This window comes from Mus caroli, chromosome 10, assembly GCF_900094665.2.
Source record: "Mus caroli chromosome 10, CAROLI_EIJ_v1.1, whole genome shotgun sequence".
Classification (NCBI taxonomy): Eukaryota; Metazoa; Chordata; class Mammalia; order Rodentia; family Muridae; genus Mus; species Mus caroli.
Genome location: NC_034579.1, coordinates 8963180 through 8985324, shown reverse-complemented (window position 1 = coordinate 8985324; position 22145 = coordinate 8963180). Strand labels below are relative to the sequence as shown.

Below are 22145 nucleotides of genomic sequence, written 5' to 3'. Positions count from 1 at the left end.
TCTGAAGTTGATATTCACTGTCATCATTTTGGAATTTTCTTTTTCAGACGCACTGATTCTCTGAGTGCTAGAGAGTGGCCAGGAATTGCGTAGTTTTTTCATTACAGTACTTTGTAGATAAACTTTGAAATACCTAAAGAAAAGTTAAGAGGGCACAAAATATGAGGTTTTAAAATAACATCAGCGTTACATCGAGAAGGGACGCTTTCAGCGTTTTATATTTAGTCTTTATTTCCAGGGATTAGAGAAAGAACAGAAGGAAAAGCTGCCCCGACTGGATGAACTGAATCAAACCGGACAAATCCTCCGGGAGCAAATGGGAAGAGGTGAGGCCCCGCAGGGCTTTTTTTTTCCCTCTCAGATTATTTTAGAAGGTCACACTTAATATTTGCAGCTTAACACACAAAACATTTAATACACAAAGCTAGAAAAAGATCTGGTTTTCAATTTTTTTTTTTGAGGCAGCAGAATCTTTCAAAAACTGAAATCTTATATTGAAGCTTTTTATTAAAAACAGATAAAATCAAAGTCGTTCAGCTCCCACTTGGGGGTCAGAAAACTAGAAACCTTGAAAACCTCAGCAGAGCAATTAAAATCCAACAGTGCACAAGACTGTAAAACCTCACCTTTGGGGTTGCATACTCTGAATTTTTCTTATACATGAGGGCACTGAGAGAAATGTTTATGCTGGCAATGTCTTAGATATGAAGTCGCCTTAAGGTAAACTTATCTAGTTTCATTTTGTTGCTGTGACAATCACCATGACTCAGAGCAGCTCGGGAAGAACCAGTTCGTTTCAGCTTACAGATCCCAGTCCATCACTGAGGGAAGTCAGGGTGGGAACTCAAGCATCTGAAAGCAGAAACCATGGAGGATGCTGCTTGTTGGCTGCCTGGTCCTTACAGCCTAGGACCACCTGCCTAAGGAATGGTGTTGCCCACAGTGGGCTGGACTCTTCTACATTTCTTGTTTTTTGGTTTTGTTTTGTTTTGTTTTGTTTTGTTTTGTTTTGTTTTGTTTTCAAGACAGGGTTTCTCTGTGTAGCCCTGGCTGTCCTGGCACTCACTTTGTAGACCAGGCTGGCCTCGAACTCAGAAATCCGCCTGCCTCTGCCTCCCAAGTGCTGGGATTAAAGGCATGTGCCACCACCACTGTTGGCTTGTTTTATATTTCTTAATGATCAAGACAGTGCCTACTGTGTGATCCTTAGTCTAGGATGTCAGATGATGCTAGGCTGTGTCAGATGGACAATTACAGCTAACTAGGACACTTATTATGTTTGATTTTTGGTCATGTTCGGAGGATCACATTAATATACTCTAGAAACATTTTACACTTAAATTTGATGTTACTTGTATTCAAAAAATTTTCAAGCAGCAAAGACCCTTGCTCCTCACTAAAGCCTTGCATAGACACAGAAACCTAAAATTAGTATTTTCTCCTCTGTGGCTGTTTACTTTGGCATATGGTTTTTTTCTTTGGTGGAACTGGACCTTTCTTCCTTCCCCCTTAAGAAAAGATGTGGTAGGCTGAGATGTCAAAGGCTGGGGCATGGGTTGCAGTCGGGTGAGATTCACATGCTGCTTTAGGCCCCAGTTGAAGGGCAGAAACTGTAGCGGGCACATGCCAGTTGCTGCACATAGGCAGGAGCAAGTATGACTGGCCAGGCTGACTGCAGAAACTCCCTCCTTGAGAACTCTAGAGGGAGGACACCACGGAGCACATTTCCTGTGCACCTGTTCCTTCTTCTAAAAATACTTAGGATGCCTGTCAGATGGCTGGGTGTCTTAGCTTCGCCTGCATGGAAATCATGGCTAGGCAAGGGAAGGACTAGTCTTCTGTAGGCAGCTATAGCATCTGTTCACAGCAGTGTATGGCCTCAGCAGGCAGGAGCGACATCAGGCAGTGCCCTCTGGTATTAGCTTTCCCACAGTGGGACTCTTCTATAAGCATCAGAGTTATTGCTTAGGCCTAGAAAGTGGGGACCCTTCATCCCAAGAGAGTGGCTGGCTTTGTACCTTGTAAGTGGACATAGCTGTAGGAATTCCTCCACCTTGGGCAATGGCCACTATTATAGCTTCTGTACCTCTGGTGGCTTACACTCTTGGCTCTAAAGGCTTGACAGCTTTCTGGGTCTATTCTGAGGACTGATGCTTGTACTTTCTTCTTAATCTCTCTCTCTCTCTCTCTCTCTCTCTCTCTCTCTCTCTCTCTCTCTCCCTCCCTCCCTCCCTCCCTCTCCTCATCCCTCTATCCTCTCTTGCCTCCAATTTATTTCCACCTTCTCTCCTGCCCTGTCTATTATCTCACATCCACTCCATTGCAGCTGTGTTTGTGGCTGAATCCCCATTGCTGCTGCTCAGGACCTGGCTACCTCAGCCTTTGTGCCACTGTCAGTAGAGGCTTTGCCCCTTCTGCAGCTTGATCTGCTAATTGCTCTGGTCTGTTTTGTTGTCAGATGTCTAACAGCCCAGTTCATTGCCTCTTTCGAGGTTTAGCCTACCAGTACTGCTCAGTTCTGTATTCCCTCTCTCATCTCTTTTTCTAGACCCTGTTCCTCTCTTTCCGCCAGCGCCTCCCCTGAACTCAGGTATGTACTAGGGATATATTGCATTCAAGACTTTGCACACATAAGTGGTCTCCCCTGTCTTTTCTGAAACTGTCAGGCATCCAGTCCCCACTCCTTCCCCACTGCTGGTTTGGTTCAGGGCTGCTGGCTTTATTCTCCAGCTGTCACTTCTTGCAGTCTCTGTTGCTCCTGTCTTTCTGGCACGTGCTCAGCTCATCCACCTGACAGTAGACAAGAAAAGACCATACCGGAAAAGCCTTTTCTGGACCTAATGTTACATCCTGGGAGGGTTTAAGAGTATGTTTTCCAGCTAGTTCCCCAAGTGAGACAAACTGTCCTCTCATGTAGCCAGAGAAAGGGTATTTGTATCAATTGCAGCAAACCTCAAAAATAAATAAAGGTTGTGCCTATACCAAGTGTTCTATTTGTACCAATTACATTGTTCCATTTGTAACGATCACATTAGTGTTTGGAGGCCAAGGAGGAAAGTGCTCCTGTGCGTGGAAATGTGTGCAGTGTCATCTAGTGTTTGCTGAAGCTAGCAAAATGTGTAGTTCAAACTCTCATGGTTGGTGCTGCACCTTCAAGGAGTTGGGCCTGTGTTGCAGCCTTGACTGTTATGTGCTTCCACTAAGGCTCCTGTGGGGCCATTCCGAATCGCTGAGGCCAGCTGAAGGGCAGCCTGCCTGGCCATTTTATTGATAGTCCCCTGGCTTGAAGCAGTCAGGAGACTCTGAGAGTATCATTTGGGGAGTTAGGTCACCCCTTCCGTCACATTTTTATTTATGGAAAAACCAACAACAGAAGGAATGCTTATGATAGGAACTTACTAACACTCATGTCAGCTTTAATGGTATTTAAGAGCTCTTCACATATTTATTCAACTCCTGCCCAGGGAGAGGTGGGACCCACTCGCCTGCCTTTGAAAGTGTTCTGTGCCTGGCTCTGCCCTTGATCAGAGCTATAAACAACCAAGGCACAATGTGGCAGATTAGTCATGCCAAATCTTTAAACCAGTACTTTTTTTTTTTTTACATCTTTAACTGTGTGTGTGTGTGTGTGAGTAGTTTTGCAATTACTGCTTTTGGAATGAAATTTTCTTTATGATTTATTTCTATTGTATGTGCTTAAGTATTGCCAGAATGTAAGTAAGTATTTGACCACACCAAAACACCATCATATGCACGTCCATTGTTCACACAGTTGCTAAGAAAATGGTGCTTTTTCTTGTCCGTGACTCCGTTAACAGTGATACTTGCACATGGACTGTGGTGTGAATGCCTTGCTTAGGTTTAATGTCCTCTTAGCCGCTTGCTGGTGGAAGGGCACTTGAACAGCTGATGTGGTTGGTACCTTTCAACCATGGTGTGCATTGTTTGTATTTCTGATTCTTGGGAGATGTGGTGTGACACAAAACCTTCCAAATTTGTATTGCTGGTGAAACAGGTTTGGCTTCTTAGTTTCCATGACATTTTCCTTTCATGTTGAGTTTCCATGACTGTGGATGTTGATCATATATGTTTACAGAGAAGACTCTGCACTCCTACTCATATCCTGAAGGTGTTGAGTCTCTCCTTTCAGCATGTGTGTCTGCCAAATAGAGTTGGTTGCTGTAGTACAATCAATTTAATCGTATCCCCAACTAGCTTACAAATGAATGCAACTCAAGAGTGTGATTATCTTATTTAGCTTTGACAATTCTTGGGGGGGGGGAGTCACCTATAATCTGATTTTCTGACTGCTGGCCTGGCTACCTCCCCAGCAGTGTACCCCAGATACCTACTCTTTCTCCTGGATCTGGACTCACTGTCCCTAGTCTCTCATGGCCCCTTCTCTGCTCTCCTTCCTCTTTCCAGTTCTCCCATGCTCAACCAGGTAACTTAAAAACCTGCCTACCTCTGATCTCTTCAGTCAGTGGCTATAGCCCCTTATATTCAACCAGTAGTTTTAAGTTAAGGAACAAGGTTTACACAAGAAAAGCTGGTAGTTCAAGGGTGGGCCTAGACTTTCTGGTAAAGAATCTAGCATTACAGTGCATAGCAACAGACAAAACCTCCACAGATTGCCACTTTTCTATACCACCTCTCACTTAAAAAAAAAGATTTAATGATAGTTTATAGCACTACAAAGGGTATAGAAAGTGCTATTGGTATAGATAATTTTTTAAAAATCAATTCTAAGGACATTGCATCGCTTTCTAAAATTTGAGAAAAAAATTTAAGCTTGTCAGTGGCTGGAAAGATAGCTCCGTGGGTAACGCTTTTTGCCACCAAACCTAATGACTTAGATCCTTCCCTGGGAGCCACACAGTAGAAAGAGAGACATAATTCCAGCGCTTTGTCCTCTGACCTCCATGTGCATGCCTTGGCATGTGGCAGCCCCCACAATACAAAATAAGTAAATAAATATGAGAGCTTGTAAAATTAACATAATAGAATGACATTTTTTTATTACGTATTTTCCTCAATTACAGAATGACATTTTTGAGATGTGTCTCCAGAGTAGCTACCATTATCATTACTTTGGCATTGTTTATATTTACTCATATATAATATTTATATAATATAATAATAATATGTTTATATTTACTCATATGTGTTCAGAGTGCTTCATAGGCTTCTTGATGCTTCACGAACCTGGCACCTGGTTTAATGTTCTTACATGTACCCATTTGCTTACAGGCAAAGGGACTCCTGTCATCTTTTGTCATCCTAGACTTCAGCCAGCTCTGAGTTCTGCTAGTCATCTGCTTCATTTTCCTATGGTAGAAGGCTTATATTCTGATGTCTGAGCTCTGCACAAATTCAGGCATTTGAGTTGATTTGCCTGCATCAGATTATAAGCTAGCAGAGTGTTACAGTGTTGGGGATGGACACATGGTCTACAGAAGAGGAACTAGTGGATGCTTTATAGATATACCTTATGAGATAGCCATATCACCTCTGAACTCTTAGCATTCCTAACTCCCCTTAGGTCAAGGAGTTAAAGCATATCCAGTTATTAATACATCATAATAGTATAAAATGGTCATATCTAAGGGTATGACCTAAGGGTATGACCAAAGGGTATGATCTAAGGGTATGACCTAAGGGTATGACCAAAGGGTATGACCTAAAGGTATGACCTAAGGGTATGACCTAAAGGTACGACCTAAGGGTATGACCTAAGGGTATGACCATTTTATGTAACATTGCCTCATCTTTCACTGTGTTAGATGTCTAGGACCAATTCTAAACAACTTTGTATTACTAGATGAAGTGCTTTGATGCACCTGGACCTTTTTGTTTCTGTAGAAGGCCTTTCCACTGAAGAAGTAAACGATGTTCTGGAAAGGGTTTTGTTGGAGTGGAAGATGATATCTCAGCAGCTAGAAGATCTGGGAAGGAAGATCCAGCTGCAGGAAGATATAAATGCTTATTTTAAGCAGCTTGATGCCCTTGAGAAAACCATCAAGGAGAAGGAAGAGTGGCTGAGGGGCACACCCGTTTCTGAATTACCCAGGCAGCCCTTGCCAGGCTTAAAGGATTCCTGCCAGGTAGGGTGAGAAATGGCTGCACTATAGGACTATAGAGCCTTTCTGGGCTGAGTCTCTTATATAAAAAGAGGAGATATCATTCAGTATGTCTGGTGAGTGGGGTGTGTGTGTGTGTGTGTGTGTGTGGTGTGCATCTCTACTCATGGAGACCTTTCTGGGTTGATTTTCATATATAAAGAGGAAATATCATTCAGTATATGTGGTGAATGATGCATGTGTGTGTGAGAGCACACGTATCTCTACTCATGGATGCCAGAAGAGGTCAGAGGAGGATATTAGGTCCCCTGCCCTACTACACTCTACCTTATTCCTTGAGATACAGTCTTTTATTGGCACCTGGAGCCTGGTGTCTAGTAAATCCCAGCTGCCCTCCTGTCTCTGCCCTCCCTTAATTCCAGGGTAGCAGCAGGTGGTGATACCCACATTTTTACATGAGTTCTGGGGATCCAGACTCAGGTCTACATGATTGCTTAGCAAGCGCTCTCACCCCTGAGCTGTATCTGTAGCCCGAGAGGCTGTATCTCCTAAAAGGCAAAAGGTCTGGCAATTTGAAGAGAAAGCAGAGAGCGGGGGAGCATGGATCTTGTATCATGAGCTTTGTCTTCACTTCCTTCATAACTCTTTATGGGGACGCTCGTATTCATGGAGTGAAGTGACCGTATTTTCTCTTCCTCAGAGGGAGCTGACAGATCTCCTTGGCCTTCACCCCAGAATTGAGATGCTGTGTGCAAGCTGTTCAGCCCTGAAGTCTCAGCCCTGTGTCCCAGGTTTTGTCCAGCAGGATTTTGACGACCTTCGACATCATTACCAGGCTGTACAGAAGGCTTTAGAGGAATACCAACAACAACTAGAAAATGGTAAATATTGGCTTTCCTCTGCTGTGTTTGTCTGTCTCTGTCTGTCTGTCTGTCTGTCTGTCTGTCTCTCCTTCTGTGTATGTGTCTGTTTGTCTGTCTGTCTCTGTTTCTCTGTCTCTGTTCCTCTGGTTCTCTTCTTAGTTTGCCTTAAATCTAAAATTACTCCAAATATTTCGACCTTTAGTGTGTCTGAGTTTCATCCTGGCTTCATGCTTTCTTCCCCTGCATCCCTGTGGCTTGAAGTGTTATAATACATTCAGACCTGGCCAGGTGGTGGTGGCACAAACCTTTAATTGCAGCACTTGGGAGGCAGGGGCAGGGGAAGGAGCAGAGGCAGAGGGATAGGCAATCTGAGTTTGAGGCCAGCCTGGTTGGTCTATAGAGTGAGTTCTGGGAGAGCCAGGGCTACACAGAGAAACCCTGTCTCAACAACATCCCTCCCCCAAACAAACAAACAAACAAACAACCACCCAACAAACCAAGCCAGCTTGGCATGCTGTAAAACTGCATGAGTAGGATATAGTGACTTCTGGAAGACTTTGTTTTCTTTTGGTGGTGATGGGTTGAACCCCAGTGCCCCATGCTGGCTAGGCACATGATTTGCACTCCAGCCCTTAAGGAGAATTTTATGGGAGAAACCACTTTGCTCTCATCAAACAAAAACATCATCGATTTCTGTTTGCTCCCAGTGGTTAAGGTTTTAGCAGCCCCACTCGATCCTTGAAAAGGATCACTTTGCTTTTCCAGAATTTGAACAAAATTGAACAAGGTAGAATTGGAGACAGCGGAATGAAGCTGGTTGGGGTAGCTGGATTTGGAAAGCTTGTATGTTGCTTTCTGTGTCTCGTCAGCTGCTGCCATGGGTTGTCATGTGCCATGTGCACTCTGTGCTGTGACTGTGAGCTCCACCATGTTAGCTCCAGGCATTAGGAAGGAATGCATGTTAGGCAAAGGCACCATGTTACTTTCCTCTTGACAGTGCATTGGACTTCATGCATTTCACTCATGGAAATCTGTTAACTTAGTGTGACATTAAAAATCAGAGAAGATGTCTTTCCTGGCTGACCCCTGCAAACCAAGCTTTCCCTTATGACAAGGATCAGGAGTGGGCAGTTGAACTCATGCTGCTAATTGGTTTCACCTCCTGGTGCTTCACATTTCAGCTCACTTCCTCTTCGGTACAAATGCTGATTGTTTGGGATTTGTACAGAGGCACAGAGGGATACTCTGTGCTAGCTGGCTGTTGCCAGTCACCCCTGTTTCTTATGGCCTTAGGGTTCCCATGTAGTTTGTGTACACTCGTGAGATTTCAGGAAGGCTGGTGGCAGGGTCTTCGCTTCTGTTTATTCTTTGGGTATCATTTGGGGGAGGGGAGGTTGTGTGAGACAAAACGAATGTTGTCCTTCAAGCTTCATAGAGACATTTCAGCATGATCAAATGAAGAAAAATGCTAGTGAGTTAACAGTTCAAACACCAGCCTCCAGAGGAATGAAGCCACGGTCTGTCTGTCTGAAATGCCAGAGGGATGGCTGGTCTTGTTAAGCAACAGAGAGCCTTTTCAATTGTAATCAGAGGATCTAATTTATTATCGACTGGAGTCTCCTTATTATATACAGAAGATTAATGGTGCAGACGATAACAGTAGTGAAGTCCTAGCGCTGTTTTCCCTAAGCAAGCATGTTCAATTGTCAGAGCTGAAGAGCCAGCCTGGACCCGCGTATTTGGACACACTGAATACCCTGAAAAAAATGCTAAGCGAGTCAGAAAAGGCAGCCCAGGCCTCTCTGAATGCCCTGAACGATCCCTTAGTGGTGGAGCAGGCCCTGCAGGAGAAAAAGGTAAGCTGTCCTTGGGAGCGCTGACCAATTCTGAGAGTTCGTGTTATGTATTTGAAGTGGTTTTTCAGTGATTAAAAAAAATGGCCATTTTTGATGAAGTCTTTTAAGATTGTTAAAAATTTGTTGCAAAAATTGCAGAGTAAATGTAATTTATTTTATTTTTTGTTTTTATTTATTATTGGTATTATTGTAGAGGTGGGTGTGTGCTGAGTCCTGAGGACGACTTTGGCAACTTGGTTTTCTCTTCCACTGTGAATTCCAGGGGGAGCGTTCATTCAGTCTTAAGTCTTGTGTGGCTGCCATCTTCATCTGTGGAGTCAATCTGCAGGCCTAAGAATTTATAATTTTAAACTTAATTACCCATAAAGATATGTTATTAAGTGTTACTGGGAAACATTTACTTTTTAAAAATCATTTAAATAAAATTCTAACCCTGTTCCTAATCTGCTAGATATATCTCCTAAAATAATGTGAGGTGTATTAGGTGACCTGATTTCACTCTTTCTTTCTGTTTCTCTTTCTTTTTCTCTTTCTTTTTCTTTTTCTTTTTCTTTTTCTTTTTCTTTTTCTTTTTCTTTTTCTTTTTCTTTTCCTTTTCCTTTTTCCTTTTCTTTTTCTTTTCCTTTTTCTCTTTCTCTTTCTTTTTCTTTTCCTTTCCCTTTTCTTTTCCTTTTCCTCTCTCTCTCTCTCTCTCTCTCTCTCTCTCTCTCTCTTCCTCTTCCTCTTCCTCTTTCTTTTTCTTTTTCTCTTTCTTTTTCTTTTCCTTTTCCTTTTCCTCTCTCTCTCTCTCTCTCTCTCTCTCTCTCTCTCTCTCTCTCTTCCTCTTCCTCTTCCTCTTTCTCTTTCTCTTTCTTTTTTTTTTTTAGACAAGAGTTTTACTCTGTAGTACACACTGGCTGAGAACTGAGTGCAGTCCTCCTGCCTCAGCCTCCCACATTCTGGGAGCCACTTAAATTATGTTGATTAAACTACTCTCCTGCCTCCAGTAGCCTGAAGGCTCTATGCCAATGTTTCTCCACTGTGACCCTTTAACACAGTTCCTCATGATGTGGTGACCTCCAACCATAGTATTATTTTCAATGCTACCTCATAACTCCAATTTTGCTACTGGCATGAATCATAATGTAAATCTTCGATATGCAGAATATATGATATGCAGGCCCTGTGAAAGGGCTGTTAGTCACCCCCCCCCCCCCCAAAGGAGTCTCGCCCCTCAGATTGAGAAACACTGTTCTATACTACGGTACCTGATAGAAAAGACCAACTCCCGACCTTGGGCTCTTGTTCTACACTGTGTGTGCTGTTACAGGGTTTAATGTACAGAATCCATGATGCCACACCTACTTATGAAAAGAAAGCTTTGAATTGTCTTAGTATGACCTTTTTTATTTTTAAGTAAGATACCCTCTTCTCCATATATATGTATATATATGTTACTACATCTGTGCTAATACATATGTACATTGTTGTGGATGGTTTTAATCTCTTGACACTTTTGTAGGCCCTTGATGAAACCCTTGAGAATCAAAAACCTACATTACATAAGCTTTCAGAAGAAACAAAGACTTTGGAGAAAAATATGCTTCCTGATGTGGGGAAAATGTATAAACAAGAATTTGATGATGTCCAAGGCAGATGGAATAAAGTAAAGACCAAGGTTTCCAGAGATTTACACTTGCTTGAGGAAATCACCCCCAGACTCCGAGATTTTGAGGTAAACCGAGAGGCCAATCGATGGGAGCTTAGGCTTGTTTCTGGGCACACGGCGATAATCATGCAAGACTGGGATATCTGCTTTCTGAGTTCTTTGCTTTCTTCCTTGTCCCACATTTGTTATATGCTTAAGTTGGGATTTATAAGTTGCTTATCAGAGATATTTTAATGTGCTGGCAAGCACATGTATTTCTTTTGCCTCATAGAGAGAAGGCTTCTTGGTAGAGGTGTCACAAGACCTTGTTGAAGATGTAGCTTAGTAGTGGTTAAGATAGACTTTCATCTGGGGATCTACATGGCCCTATGAACCAGTGCTCAAAGTGCAGCGGTGACTAGTTAGAGTGGAACAGGTTAACCTAGTTGGAGGCAGAGAATGGAGTTGGGGACATAGGGGCAGACTCTCACATGTCCTAGGCTGGCCTTAAACCATGCTATATAGTCAAGGATAGCCTTGAACTTCTGACCCTTCAGTCACCTCAAGTGCTGAGAGTGCAGGTGTGTGCCACTGTGCCTGCCATTTTTTTTTTTTTTTTTTTTTTGAGAAAAGGTTTCTCTGTATTGCCCTGGCTGTCCTGGAACTCACTTTGTAGACCAGGCTGGCCTCGAACTCAGAAATCCGCCTGCCTCTGCCTCCCGAGTGCTGGGATCAAAGATGTGTGCCACCACCGCCCTGTGCCTGCCTTTTAAACCTGTGGCAGAGGTTAACCTCAGGGTCTTATCATGCTAAGTAGGCACTCTGCCACACACACACAGTAGGGTTCCTACTACAAGTGAGAGGTTTTTACAACCTTCTGCTGCATTCACAGAACATACATATTACAATGGTATGAATGAGTTATACTTGTGTGTGATTGTAACATTTTTTGATGATGGTCACATTGGCCTATCAATGATTCTCAACCAGCAGTGCTTTTGATTTTCCCCTCACCCTAAGATGTGTGTTAGTCTAGAGACATCTTTGGTTGTCACTGACATGGCATAGGGGTGAGGTAGAGCAGTGACAACAGAGGCTTAGTCGCCAGGGATGTAGCTAGCTGTTTTATGGCACCCAGGTTGGCCCTCATAGAGGCAGAACTGTTTAGTCCCAAATGTCAGAGTTCAAGGTTGACCCATGCTGTGTGAACTGATTTTATATTTTCAAATTTAAATCTAGGGGAATTCATGAGTGACTCCTGAAAAGTTTATTTTCGGGTGGGTTAGATGTATGTGTTCTAGCTGCTTTCCTGATGCTGTGATAAACTATTCTGACCAAAGAATCTCGGGGTGGGAAGTGTTTACACTTCATGATCACAGCCTGTTGCTATGGGGAGTCAGGGAAGGAACTGAAGTAGGAACCGTGGAGGAACTTGCTGCTTGCTGGCTTGCTCTCAGACCTATGCTTGCCTATCTTTTTTATACAGTCCTAGATCACCTGCCTAGAGAATGGTGCCATCCACATGTCTGGGTCCTCTCACGTCTAAGTCAATTAGTTAACAATCAAGACTGTTCCCCACAGACAGGCCCATAGGTCAATTTGATCTGGGCAGTCCCTCAGTTGAGACTCATTGACTCTTGGCTGTGACAAGTTGACATTTTAAAATTAAATAGGATGGTGTGCCAGTATTCGAATATGGCACCTTTAGTGGCCGTTCAATACACACACACACACAAACACACACCACACACACATACACACACAAACACACACATATCCATCAAACACGTGGATCTCTATTCAATTATTTGGTATTACAGTAGCAGACTTTAACGTCTCGTTATTTTCTGTTTTTCTTGGGTCATCAGCAAGGTTGCTGGTAGTATTTGTATTTATTTTTTAATTGTGTAACTTCATGCATGTCACACATGTATGTTTTTGTTTTTGTTTTTTGAGACATGGTTTCTCTGTATAGCCCTGGCTGTCCTGGAACTCACTTTGTAGATCAGGCTGGAGTTGAACTCAGAAATCCGCCTGCCTCTGCCTCCCAAGTGCTGGGATTAAAGGCGTGCGCCACCAATGCCCTGAGTAACGCATGTATGACTTCAATGCTAAAGGCCATGCTTGCTCTCTTGTATCAAACAAATTGCTTGTTAATTTACTACTCAGAATTCATGTGGGAAAACTTCAAAGTTTCTTCATAACGTTACAAGATAATTGTAGTAAACACTCAACTCACAGGATAACTTTATTCTTTTTCCAATGTCCTGATGCATGTTTTAGTTTTTAATCTCCATTCTTTAAAGCCGTGAGCACAGTGGGTGTTAGATTCACTGCCAATTTATGGAGTTTCTTTGGGATAAGGTAGTGGAATTGTTTGCTTAATTTAATTAAGTCAATTAGTTTATTATTTGAGACTGGGCGTCATTATGTAGATGAACTCCCCTTGTAGATTGGGCTGGTCTCTAACAGAGATCCACCTACTTCTGCTTCCAAAGTGCTGGGATTAAAGGTGCGCAGGCACCTACTGAGCCTAGTAAAAATCAGAAACTGCTGATTTTAAAATGCATTTTTAATCCTATATGTGATGCATGAAGATTGCTATTGTGCAGATACTGAATAATATAGGAATACTCATTGCCAACAGTATTCTTAGTCCCAGTTCTATGTCCTGTCCTGGCAGGCTTGTATTCATAGTGAATGTTTGCAGGATTTCCATGTACATACAGTCTACACATACTACTAATTCCAATCTGGGTTTTGTTTGTTTGTTTTTTCTGTACTATAGAATACACTACTGTAGATCCTGATGAGGGATTGTTAAGATCAAAGGAAATTCCATTTCCCCAGATTCCAAAAGGCAGAGTGGACAGGTGGCTATCTGTGGTGTCTATTAGCATACCTAAACACAGGCAGGCCTTTGGGCTCCCTCAGCATCAGAAGTACCAGCTACACATTTCAAAGTCCATGCTAGCATCTTGGTGTCTCCCACTTCCTTTCTTACTGTGACCCCCTCTAGCTAAGAGGCTTCCTTTCCACCAGCTACACATTCTTTTTGTTTGCTTGTTTGTTTATTTATTTATTTAAATTAATTATTTTATTTATTTACATCCCAAGTGTTCCCCCTCCCCCTCCCAGAGTTCTTACCCCCATTCTCCTTCCTCTTCTTGTCTAAGAGGGTGCCTCCCACCCCTGCAGACCCCCTTCCCAGGGGCATCAAGTCTCTGCAGGATCAGGTGCACTCTCTCCCACTGAGGCCAGACAAGGCAGTCCTCTGCTACATACGTGCCGCAGGCCTGGACCAGCCTGTGCGTGCTCTTTGGTTGGTGGCTCAGTCTCTAGGAGCTCCCTGGGGTTCAGGTTGACACTGTTGGTCTTCCTATGGGGTTGCCATCCCCCACATTCTCTTTAGAACCCGACCATTTCAGCTATGCTTATTCTTTTGCCCACTCCCTGTCTTCTTCTCTGTCATCTGAATCCTGTGTTGACCTACCGGCCCCGCCCCCACCCCCTTGTGCTTCTGTTTCTCTCATGGCCATGTCCAGTCTGCTGGCCATGTTTAGTCAACTACTGTCTTTCTCCTCTCTCTGCTCTGGACTCTTCCAGATGCTTCTGGCTGTTTTCTCTCTCTCTCCCTCCCTCCCTCCCTTCCTCTCCCCCTCCCTCTCTCTCTCCCTCTCATCTCATAAACACCATTCCCTTATGCATACTGAGAAGCAGTCATGTTGTCAGTTTATATGTGTGATGCTGAAGTCTGGGAGGAGCACAGTTGGACCTCTTTCCAAACCACTGTTGATTTGGCTCTGGTAAGATATGGATCATCTATTTCTGCTGGCTTCTGCCTCCCACCATATTCAACTCTGAATTCCAGGTTCTACCTCCTGGGCTGCTTCTTTTCTCCAGCTGCTTCCCTCGCCACGTGCCCTGGCTCCCTCCTAGAGATTATTGGAATCCTTCCTCTGGCAGAGTTCCTGTTTGTGACCCTTTCCCCTCCTTTTCTAATCTTTCCCTCCTCAGCCTCAGAGACATTCCATTCTGTCTTGCTGCAAATGGTCTCAGTCCAACTCAGTTAATGGCCAAAGATGGCGCATTAGATTTTGAAATTCTCACAGACCGTAGCAACTTCTCTCACTTCACCAACAAATGATCCCAAAATCTCTTAACTCTAAACTCTCTGTGCTCTATATATACCTTCCCTTAACCATCCATGGAGTGGTCATACCATCATTTTATACAGACATTTCAATACCTAATAGAGCCAAAGCTTAGAAAGTGACTCCTCCTGCTCAGAATGAAGTCTTTCAAGAGTCTATAGCACCTTTAGAAGCTGAGTTAATCGTGGTGGTGCTTAGCTTCCGCCCTCCAGCCCTGGGATGTTTGCAAGAAGAGTCCCCAGGTTTGTGTCTGTGGTCATAGTTGCCTCTTAGTTTCTTGGCATTTGTTGACATTTCCCTTGTCTTTACAGCTAATTCCTTTTGTACAGGCTAAGGTTAGACTAGCCCACTATTGTCTCCCACAGTGCTAGGCACAAACATGGACTTAAAGTGTTCTGTGCTTTGCTTCACAATCCATCACCTCCCTTCCTGGTAGCAAGACATTTGAAAAACATGAAACAGGCATTTTTTTTTTCTTATTGATTTCGCTTATGAATCATGAGTACAAAATAAAATCCGAAAGGGCTCCTTCTCTGATTCTTTCTCTCTCTCACACCTGGTAGTAATATCTTCTGTTATTATGGACTGTGATATATTTTGTATTATTTCCTTTCCCCTACTCAAGATCCTACAGTGTGGGAATACCTGGAACATTACCAGCATGTCTGCAAGTGCCCACTAAACCGAGTTTTGCCTCTTGGCTCTGCCCTCCCCTTTCTAACTGTTCCAACTCCCGATTCCCAGCAGTTACCTTGGAAATTCATCTTCCCACTGAAGCAAGGAATGGTCTGGTCATCGTCATCAGAGTAAAATGTTCACACTTTATCTCACAGTCCCTGCCCTTTCTTCTTCTAGCTTGCCTATTGTCCCCACTGTGAGTGGCATCAGGTTGGGAGAGAATCATGGGTCCCAAAGGGCTACCCTGGACTCTATTGCCTTCCTGTGGACATGACACACCTACTTGTTGGTATATTAAGTTCCCCTGGCTGATTTATTTTTTAATGTGTACAGTAGTTTTTTTTTTAAAGCTTTATTTATTTTATTTATTGTATATGAGTGCTCAAATGCCATCACAGATGGCTGTGAGGCACCATGTGGTTGCTGGGAGAGTAGCTATGCTCCTAACCACTGAGCCACCTCTTCAGCCCCACCCACTACCCCCACCCAGGCTGAGTCTCTAAGAACAAACTTCATGGCCAGTCATCAGTGTTGCTCAGCACCAAAGCACAGCCTGAACTGTCCTCACCTTTTCATGCTCCCATCCACACCCTGTGGAGTTTTATCAAGTTAGAGCTCTGTGCTTCTCCTCCCCTCCCAGGGTATGAGCTCTTTGAAGATAGAACTCTGTGGGGTGCCCAGCAAGTAAGAGCAGGTGAATGGCAGTGATCAGAATGACTCACTCAGTAGGTGTGACTCTATCAGGTAGCCTTCCCCTTCTCTAGTGAGCAGTCTCAGACCCACTTATCCTCAAAGATGACACAGCCCTCTGCTCATTCTCTTCCTTTAGTTACTCAAAGTCAAGGACACTCACCAAACCAAGGTGTTCTGCCCCAGGATGCTGAAAAGACATGTGGGGGACTGGGCCATTGAAGACACAAGATTTGAAATTATTTTGGAAGTATTTCAGGGTCAAGATAAGGAAGAAGAACATCCCGTCTTTAGCTACTTTAACCTTTCTAGAGAATACAAGCCTGACATAGTAATTAAAATAATGCCCCTCCCCCCATCATTTTTACTCATTATAGGAAACAATGGGCCATTCCACACCTTGGATTTAGTGACACAGGTTTAGATGTGTTGATGTAGTGGCAATGTTGTGATTCTTGGTCTTCCTCTCTGTGACAGAACACCGTTTTTATAACAGTCTTTTGAGTAGGTTATGGTATCTGTTGAAACCCCAGGTAGTGTCTGTTACAGGCTCCAGAACGTCGCCAAACTGAGCAAATTAGGAAGCTCTTTACATTAAATTCCTATGCCAACTCTATTTTCAAAGCTGGTTTGTCCCTGTCCCAGGCAGAAATTAGCAGCTTAAGGATCCACATACATTCCAGCTGATGGGGGAGCAGGAAAGGAAAAATGCCAGCTATGTGGCTGTAGTCCAGAATGAGGGGCTGCAGTGCACCCTCGACTCTCACCCTGCAGTGCACTCTCCTGTCCAGAGCTTCCAAGCTTTCAAATGCTTCTATCTCCAGCTCAGGAGGCAGGCAGGGTAAGGTGCAAAGGAATTGTTTCATTGACCCTACATTTCTCCTCGGCGACCTGCCCCTGGGTGTTGCCCGCTCAAGAAGTTTTCTGGAGGGATGGATGGTCAAGGTTTTTAAACATTTTTCCCATTCCAAAGGAGAATCTTGGTATTTTAAGGTCCTCTAAATAACCATGTTATTAGCAATTTCATCGTACTTGAATATTTATGAGCAAAAATGAGAATGATTACTGTCTTAGATGAGGACCGGTTAATTTTTTTTGCAGACATTTTTATTAGAAATTTACTGGCGATGGTGTGTGTGTATGTGTCAGAGAGACAGAGACGGGTAGACAGGGACAGACACATACAGACAGACAGATAGACAGAGAAGATGTGTGTGTTTATGAGAACATGTGTGGAGGCCAGAAGCCAGATGACTGTATTTGCACTGTTTTTTAAAACAAGGTCTCTGGGACCTGGGGCTCCCAGGTTAGGCTACTCTGACTGGCCAGTGAACCCCGGGAATCTTCCAGCTTCCCAGGAATCGTACCTTTTACCAGCATGTCGGTTCTGCATGTCAGTCTCAGGTCCCCATGCATGCCAGTAAAGCCATTTACTGACTGAGCCACCTCCCGAGCTCCTCCTGGGAACTTTAAACCAGTTTATTTAGCAGAAGAGAAGTTCCTTAAAGAACTGTGTGCGCGTGCATGTGTGTGTATTCTTGTGTTTGTTCAGCAAGTTGGATAGAGGCAAAGAAGCCATTGCTGTTGTAGATTGTAGACTCTTAAGTGCTTTAAAGATTTATTTATTTTATGTATATGAGTACAATGTAGCTGTTTTCAGATGCACCAGAAGAGGACATCAGATCCCATTACAGATGGTTGTGAGCCATCATGTGGTTGCTGGGAATTGAACTCAGGACCTCTAGAAGAGCAGTCAGTGCTCTTAACGGCTGAGCCAGCTCTCCAGTCCCCCCTAAGCTCTTTAGTGGTGTGATTTTTAAATGGCTAGAGAGACTCTCTTGTTTTTGTGAATTCTTTCTTTCATGTTCTTTGGGACTTAGCTGAGGAGCTAATGTGAGAGCCAGAGTTTGTCAGTTTTAGTGACTGTACGTAAGAGATCCATGAAACAAGGCTAACCTGTAAGCCCCTTGTCCAGGGACAGATGGAGAAATGCTGTTGACTGATGTTTCTATAAGATAACAAGCCACATGTTCTGACTTCCCTTAACAAATTTGTTGGACCCGACTGCACCAGATGTGTTTGATCACTCAGAGGCAGGCAGGAGGGACCCTGGCAGGAAGTGCACCAGGATGGATGCTTACCTCTGATTGGATCTGGTAAGAAATATGCAGCCTTATAGGTTTGCTTGGAAAGTTGTGGCGGAATGTGACTCCATGTCCTCTGATCCCTGGAATGGACCTGACCAGAGTCCTTCATCCTGGCCAGTATTCCTTTAACGCTTGCTTTGAATTTGGTTGAAAACTGTTCTAGTGGTCTTGGTCTTGTACCGTACATTACCACTGACTACAGATGAGCTGGCTCGTGGTATCGACCGGCAGTTTCTGCTACAGGAACATGAGAAGATTTTCCTTCCAGGGAAAAATAGATAGTCTGGGGAGTGTGAAGAGGAGGGTGGAGCTGAGTCTCTGCACCCTCTGCAGGCTGGTGGCGGCTAGTCTTCAGTGGTGACCCCTTGCTTCATAGTGTGGCTACAGGGTGGTGTGTCTACTAAATCTGCCCCTGCAAGGCATTTTTAAAGTTTGGACTGGTTCCTGTTTCCTTGACTTTTCTGCTGAGCTCTTTAACTATGCCCATCAGATACAGCACGACTGAGCTTTCAGCTGGCCATTTTCCAGGGACTTTAAAATAGTTATAGGACTGAACAAATGTTAATGCTGACAGCAATAAAAAACAACAAAACAACAACAACAACAAAAACCAAGTACCTGATTTTTAGCAAACACAACTTCACTGTGGCATTCCTGGGCATCTCTGACAGGATCGAAGTTCTAGGATTTGGAAGCATCGGCTCTCTAACGAGGTCCTCGTTGTTAATAGTGAGGCAGATGCTTTCGTGGGTGCTAAGTGTATGTTGCATGCATTCGTGTGGCGATCTCTGTCCCAACACTGTCTGTGATTTTCAGAACAATTAAACACAGTTGTTGTTGTTGTTGTTGTTATTCTGGTTTTACAGGTGAGCAACTGAGGTGCCAAAACAGAATTAGTTTCTTACAGCCATGCGGTTAGCTGGTGAGCTCGGCGTCTCCCCATCATAGGGTACAGGGATTACATGTCAGATTTTCTGTAGTGAGAAGCAGAATGCCTGTTTGTTGCTCCGTCTCTGATATTTCTGTGGCTTGTGTGTGTGTGTCTGCTACATTCTCCTTTCTTTTTTTCTCATTGAAACTGAGAGCAAGAAGGAACAGGTGTTCCTGGGCTGTGTGTCCTCACGGGTGTCTGGGGTTGTCTGAGGCGAGGAAGAGGTGACTGAGCCCCTAAAACTTCCTCTCATTCCCCAGTGATGAGTTAAAGCTGTCTATTTTAGTCAGAGGTGACTGTGACTATTAGCCCTCTTGGGGTATGAGGCACCTCTATGTGCTAATGAAAAATCTTAGCTGTGAAACTATTTTCCTCTTTCAAAATTAGCTTCGATGGATTTCCTAGTTCCTCAGAAATACTATGTTATTTAGGAGTTCAGAATGGAGATTAACAATGCAATGGGGTATGTAGGCAATTTTAAAAGGCTTGTTTCATGGAACAAGTTTTTCTTTTTAGTGATTTATTGTTAAATCTTATGTGCCTATCTGTGAACTTGTACATCTGTACTTGTAATATGGGCATGCGGTACCTATGGAGGCCAGAAGAGGGCGCTAGATCTTCTGGAGCTGGAATTCAAGACAGTTATGCGCTGTTTTGGGGGTGCTGAGAACAGAACCCTGTAAGAGTAGTGAGTGTTCCTGTCTGCTGGGGTATCCCTCAAGCCCCACTTCTATTTTTATTAGCATTTATTAATTATAAACAATGGGCGCCATGATTTCACTTAAAAATCCTAACTCTCAAAAGGAAGAAACCCAATTGAAACCAACCAACTAACCAAGTGGACCCAAACCATGAACCCAATAGAAAATTGTGTTTCTCTGTCCACTTTCTAAGTAGAGGAAAGTTAGGAAGAGAGGCTGGTAGGAAAGTGGAAAGGTTAAAACTTCTAATTATTCTGTTGGCTTGTTGCTGGTCTATTTTTTAAACTGCTGTTGTCAGCATAATAAAAAAAATTTGGTATTTATACTGATCAAGTTCTATAGCTATTCTATCCATGTTAAGCAATGTTTGGTAGGGGAAGCTTATTTCGAGGTAATTACTGAGAATACTGGGGTTTTAGCGAGTATTCTCCTGATATATTTAAGAACAAACAAGTTTAACCCAAAAGAATCATTGGATAACTTCACGATAAGAAAAATCTAAAATGGTTTTAGGTGGTATTTTATAGGTGTAACCTATTTTATAGATGTAACTTGCCATAGTTGTATGGCCAGCTGTGTCTTTACGATTCATTCCAGCTTCATAAGAATAATAATAGTTGGTTTTGTTTGGTATATTATAGGAATATTAAATATTTTTTGTTGTCTCCAGAGTACGTGGATCAGAATGGTTTGTGCATTACCCGGCTATATTGCCCTGTAAATGTCACAAAAGAAGGAATAGTTAGCCTTCACAGGACTAGGGAGACACATGGTGGTCACTTTTGAATTGACCATTCAGGTTTATTTCTATTTCTAGGAGTGATCAAGAGTAGAACTGAAGGGGACTCGGAGAAACATTAGGGGAATTAGCAAGGCAGACTAACCAATGAAGGAGCAGGAGGCTTTGGGGAAAATGGCCAACGCTTTAGTATTGAAGTTTAAGTGTGGCTGCAGTTGACTTCTATACAGCTATTCCTTTGCAATCTCCTCTCTCAAGCCTACTTTCTAGAAAACGTTTGCCTTCTCTTTGTACTTATTATCTTGGAGTGGTTAAAAGAACTGAAATAAACCAGACAGTGGCTAGTTCTGTTTTCAGAGAAGGAGGTATCCCATGGAAGATTGGAGAGTCCTGTGTCACGTTCCTTCATGATGCTGTGTGCTTACTCCTAGTTCCAGTAACTTCCAAGAAAAAATTGCTCTAAGTTAGTTGAAAGCAAAAGATTTTTGTTTATGCTTTGACTATGACTAGAGTAGCATTTTTTCCCTGTAATTTGAATCTTAGTCCTAAATATTGCTTGCATTTAGATAAAATAGTTTATTCCAGAGTGGCTTGAGACTGGTGGATGACCACCGCAGCGTCATTTTTGGAAACGTTTCCTTGAGGATAAACTAAAGACTTATTTTCCAGTTGGGAGACTTCAAAGAGGAAATGAAACAAATGAAAACGATGTTATCGAGTTTTGAGAAGTTGTCTCTTTCTTTGGTCCCAGTAGATCTTGAGCTGTCCTGGGGTTGTGTGTCACTGAGTAATATGTCCCTCTGTTATTGTGTTCCATTTAGGCTGATTCAGAAGTCATTGAGAAGTGGGTGAGTGGCATCAAAGACTTCCTCATGAAAGAACAGGCTGCCCAAGGAGACGCTGCTGCGCTGCAGAGCCAGCTTGACCAATGTGCTGTGAGTGCCTCCTCTCTGGCAATCCTACTGGAATAAATAACATTCTCTTCTTGCTCTTTGTCACTTGCCATTATTAAAATTGTAAGAATAGGGCTTATGAAGTCTAGATAAAGAATCTCTTATTGTAAAGCTTTTATTTTGGCTTCGTAGCTAATAAAGGACAGACAGATTGCTCATATTATACTGCCGTCTGCGGTTATAGGACTCGTGATGAGAACAAGAGCGAATTTATTTCTTTGGAAGCTGTTTTCTTCTGTTAAGATGGTGATCTTAATGTAATGATTACCACAAGCATGCTGCTGCTATTGTAGCACACGACGAGCCTTTCTGAACAGCATATCTAGCAAATGAAATGTGCTAGCAACACAATTTATACTTGAGACTCACCAGGTCTCTCTCGAGCAGTGGTTCTCAGCCTTCCGAATGCTGTGGCCTTTAATACAGTCCCTCAGAGTGTGGCGAACACCAACCATAAAGTTATTTTCATTGCTACTTCATGACTGTAATTCTGCTACTGTTATGAATCATAATGTAAATATCTGGTATGCAGGCTGTCTGATATGTGATTCGGCCCAAAGGGATTCGGCCTACAGGTTGAGAACTGTTACTCTAAATTAATTAAAAGTCATACTTCCCATTGAGATGCAAGTAATTCTAATTTACTTTTTAGCAAGCGACTGTATTAAATGCTAGGCGAAATGAGTTTCTTGAAGTGAGTCATCTCCTTTTTTTTTTTTTTTTTTT

General features: G+C 43.0%; 1 protein-coding gene across 7 annotated transcripts in view; it reads left to right on the top strand.

The window, feature by feature from the left end:
* Positions 1-22145, top strand: part of Utrn (utrophin) — a 493578-nt gene that overhangs the window by 148956 nt on the left and 322477 nt on the right. For 5 of the 7 annotated variants that reach the window (XM_029482311.1, XM_029482313.1, XM_029482312.1 and 2 more), the window contains 7 exons: positions 239-326; positions 2549-2590; positions 5863-6104; positions 6781-6961; positions 8654-8799; positions 10301-10513; positions 21288-21401. In XM_029482311.1, coding sequence (XP_029338171.1) covers positions 239-326; positions 2549-2590; positions 5863-6104; positions 6781-6961; positions 8654-8799; positions 10301-10513; positions 21288-21401 — 1026 coding nt within the window. The remainder of the gene's footprint in view (positions 1-238; positions 327-2548; positions 2591-5862; positions 6105-6780; positions 6962-8653; positions 8800-10300; positions 10514-21287; positions 21402-22145) is intronic. The other 2 variants (XM_021174513.2, XM_029482315.1) reach the window with 1 other exon arrangement.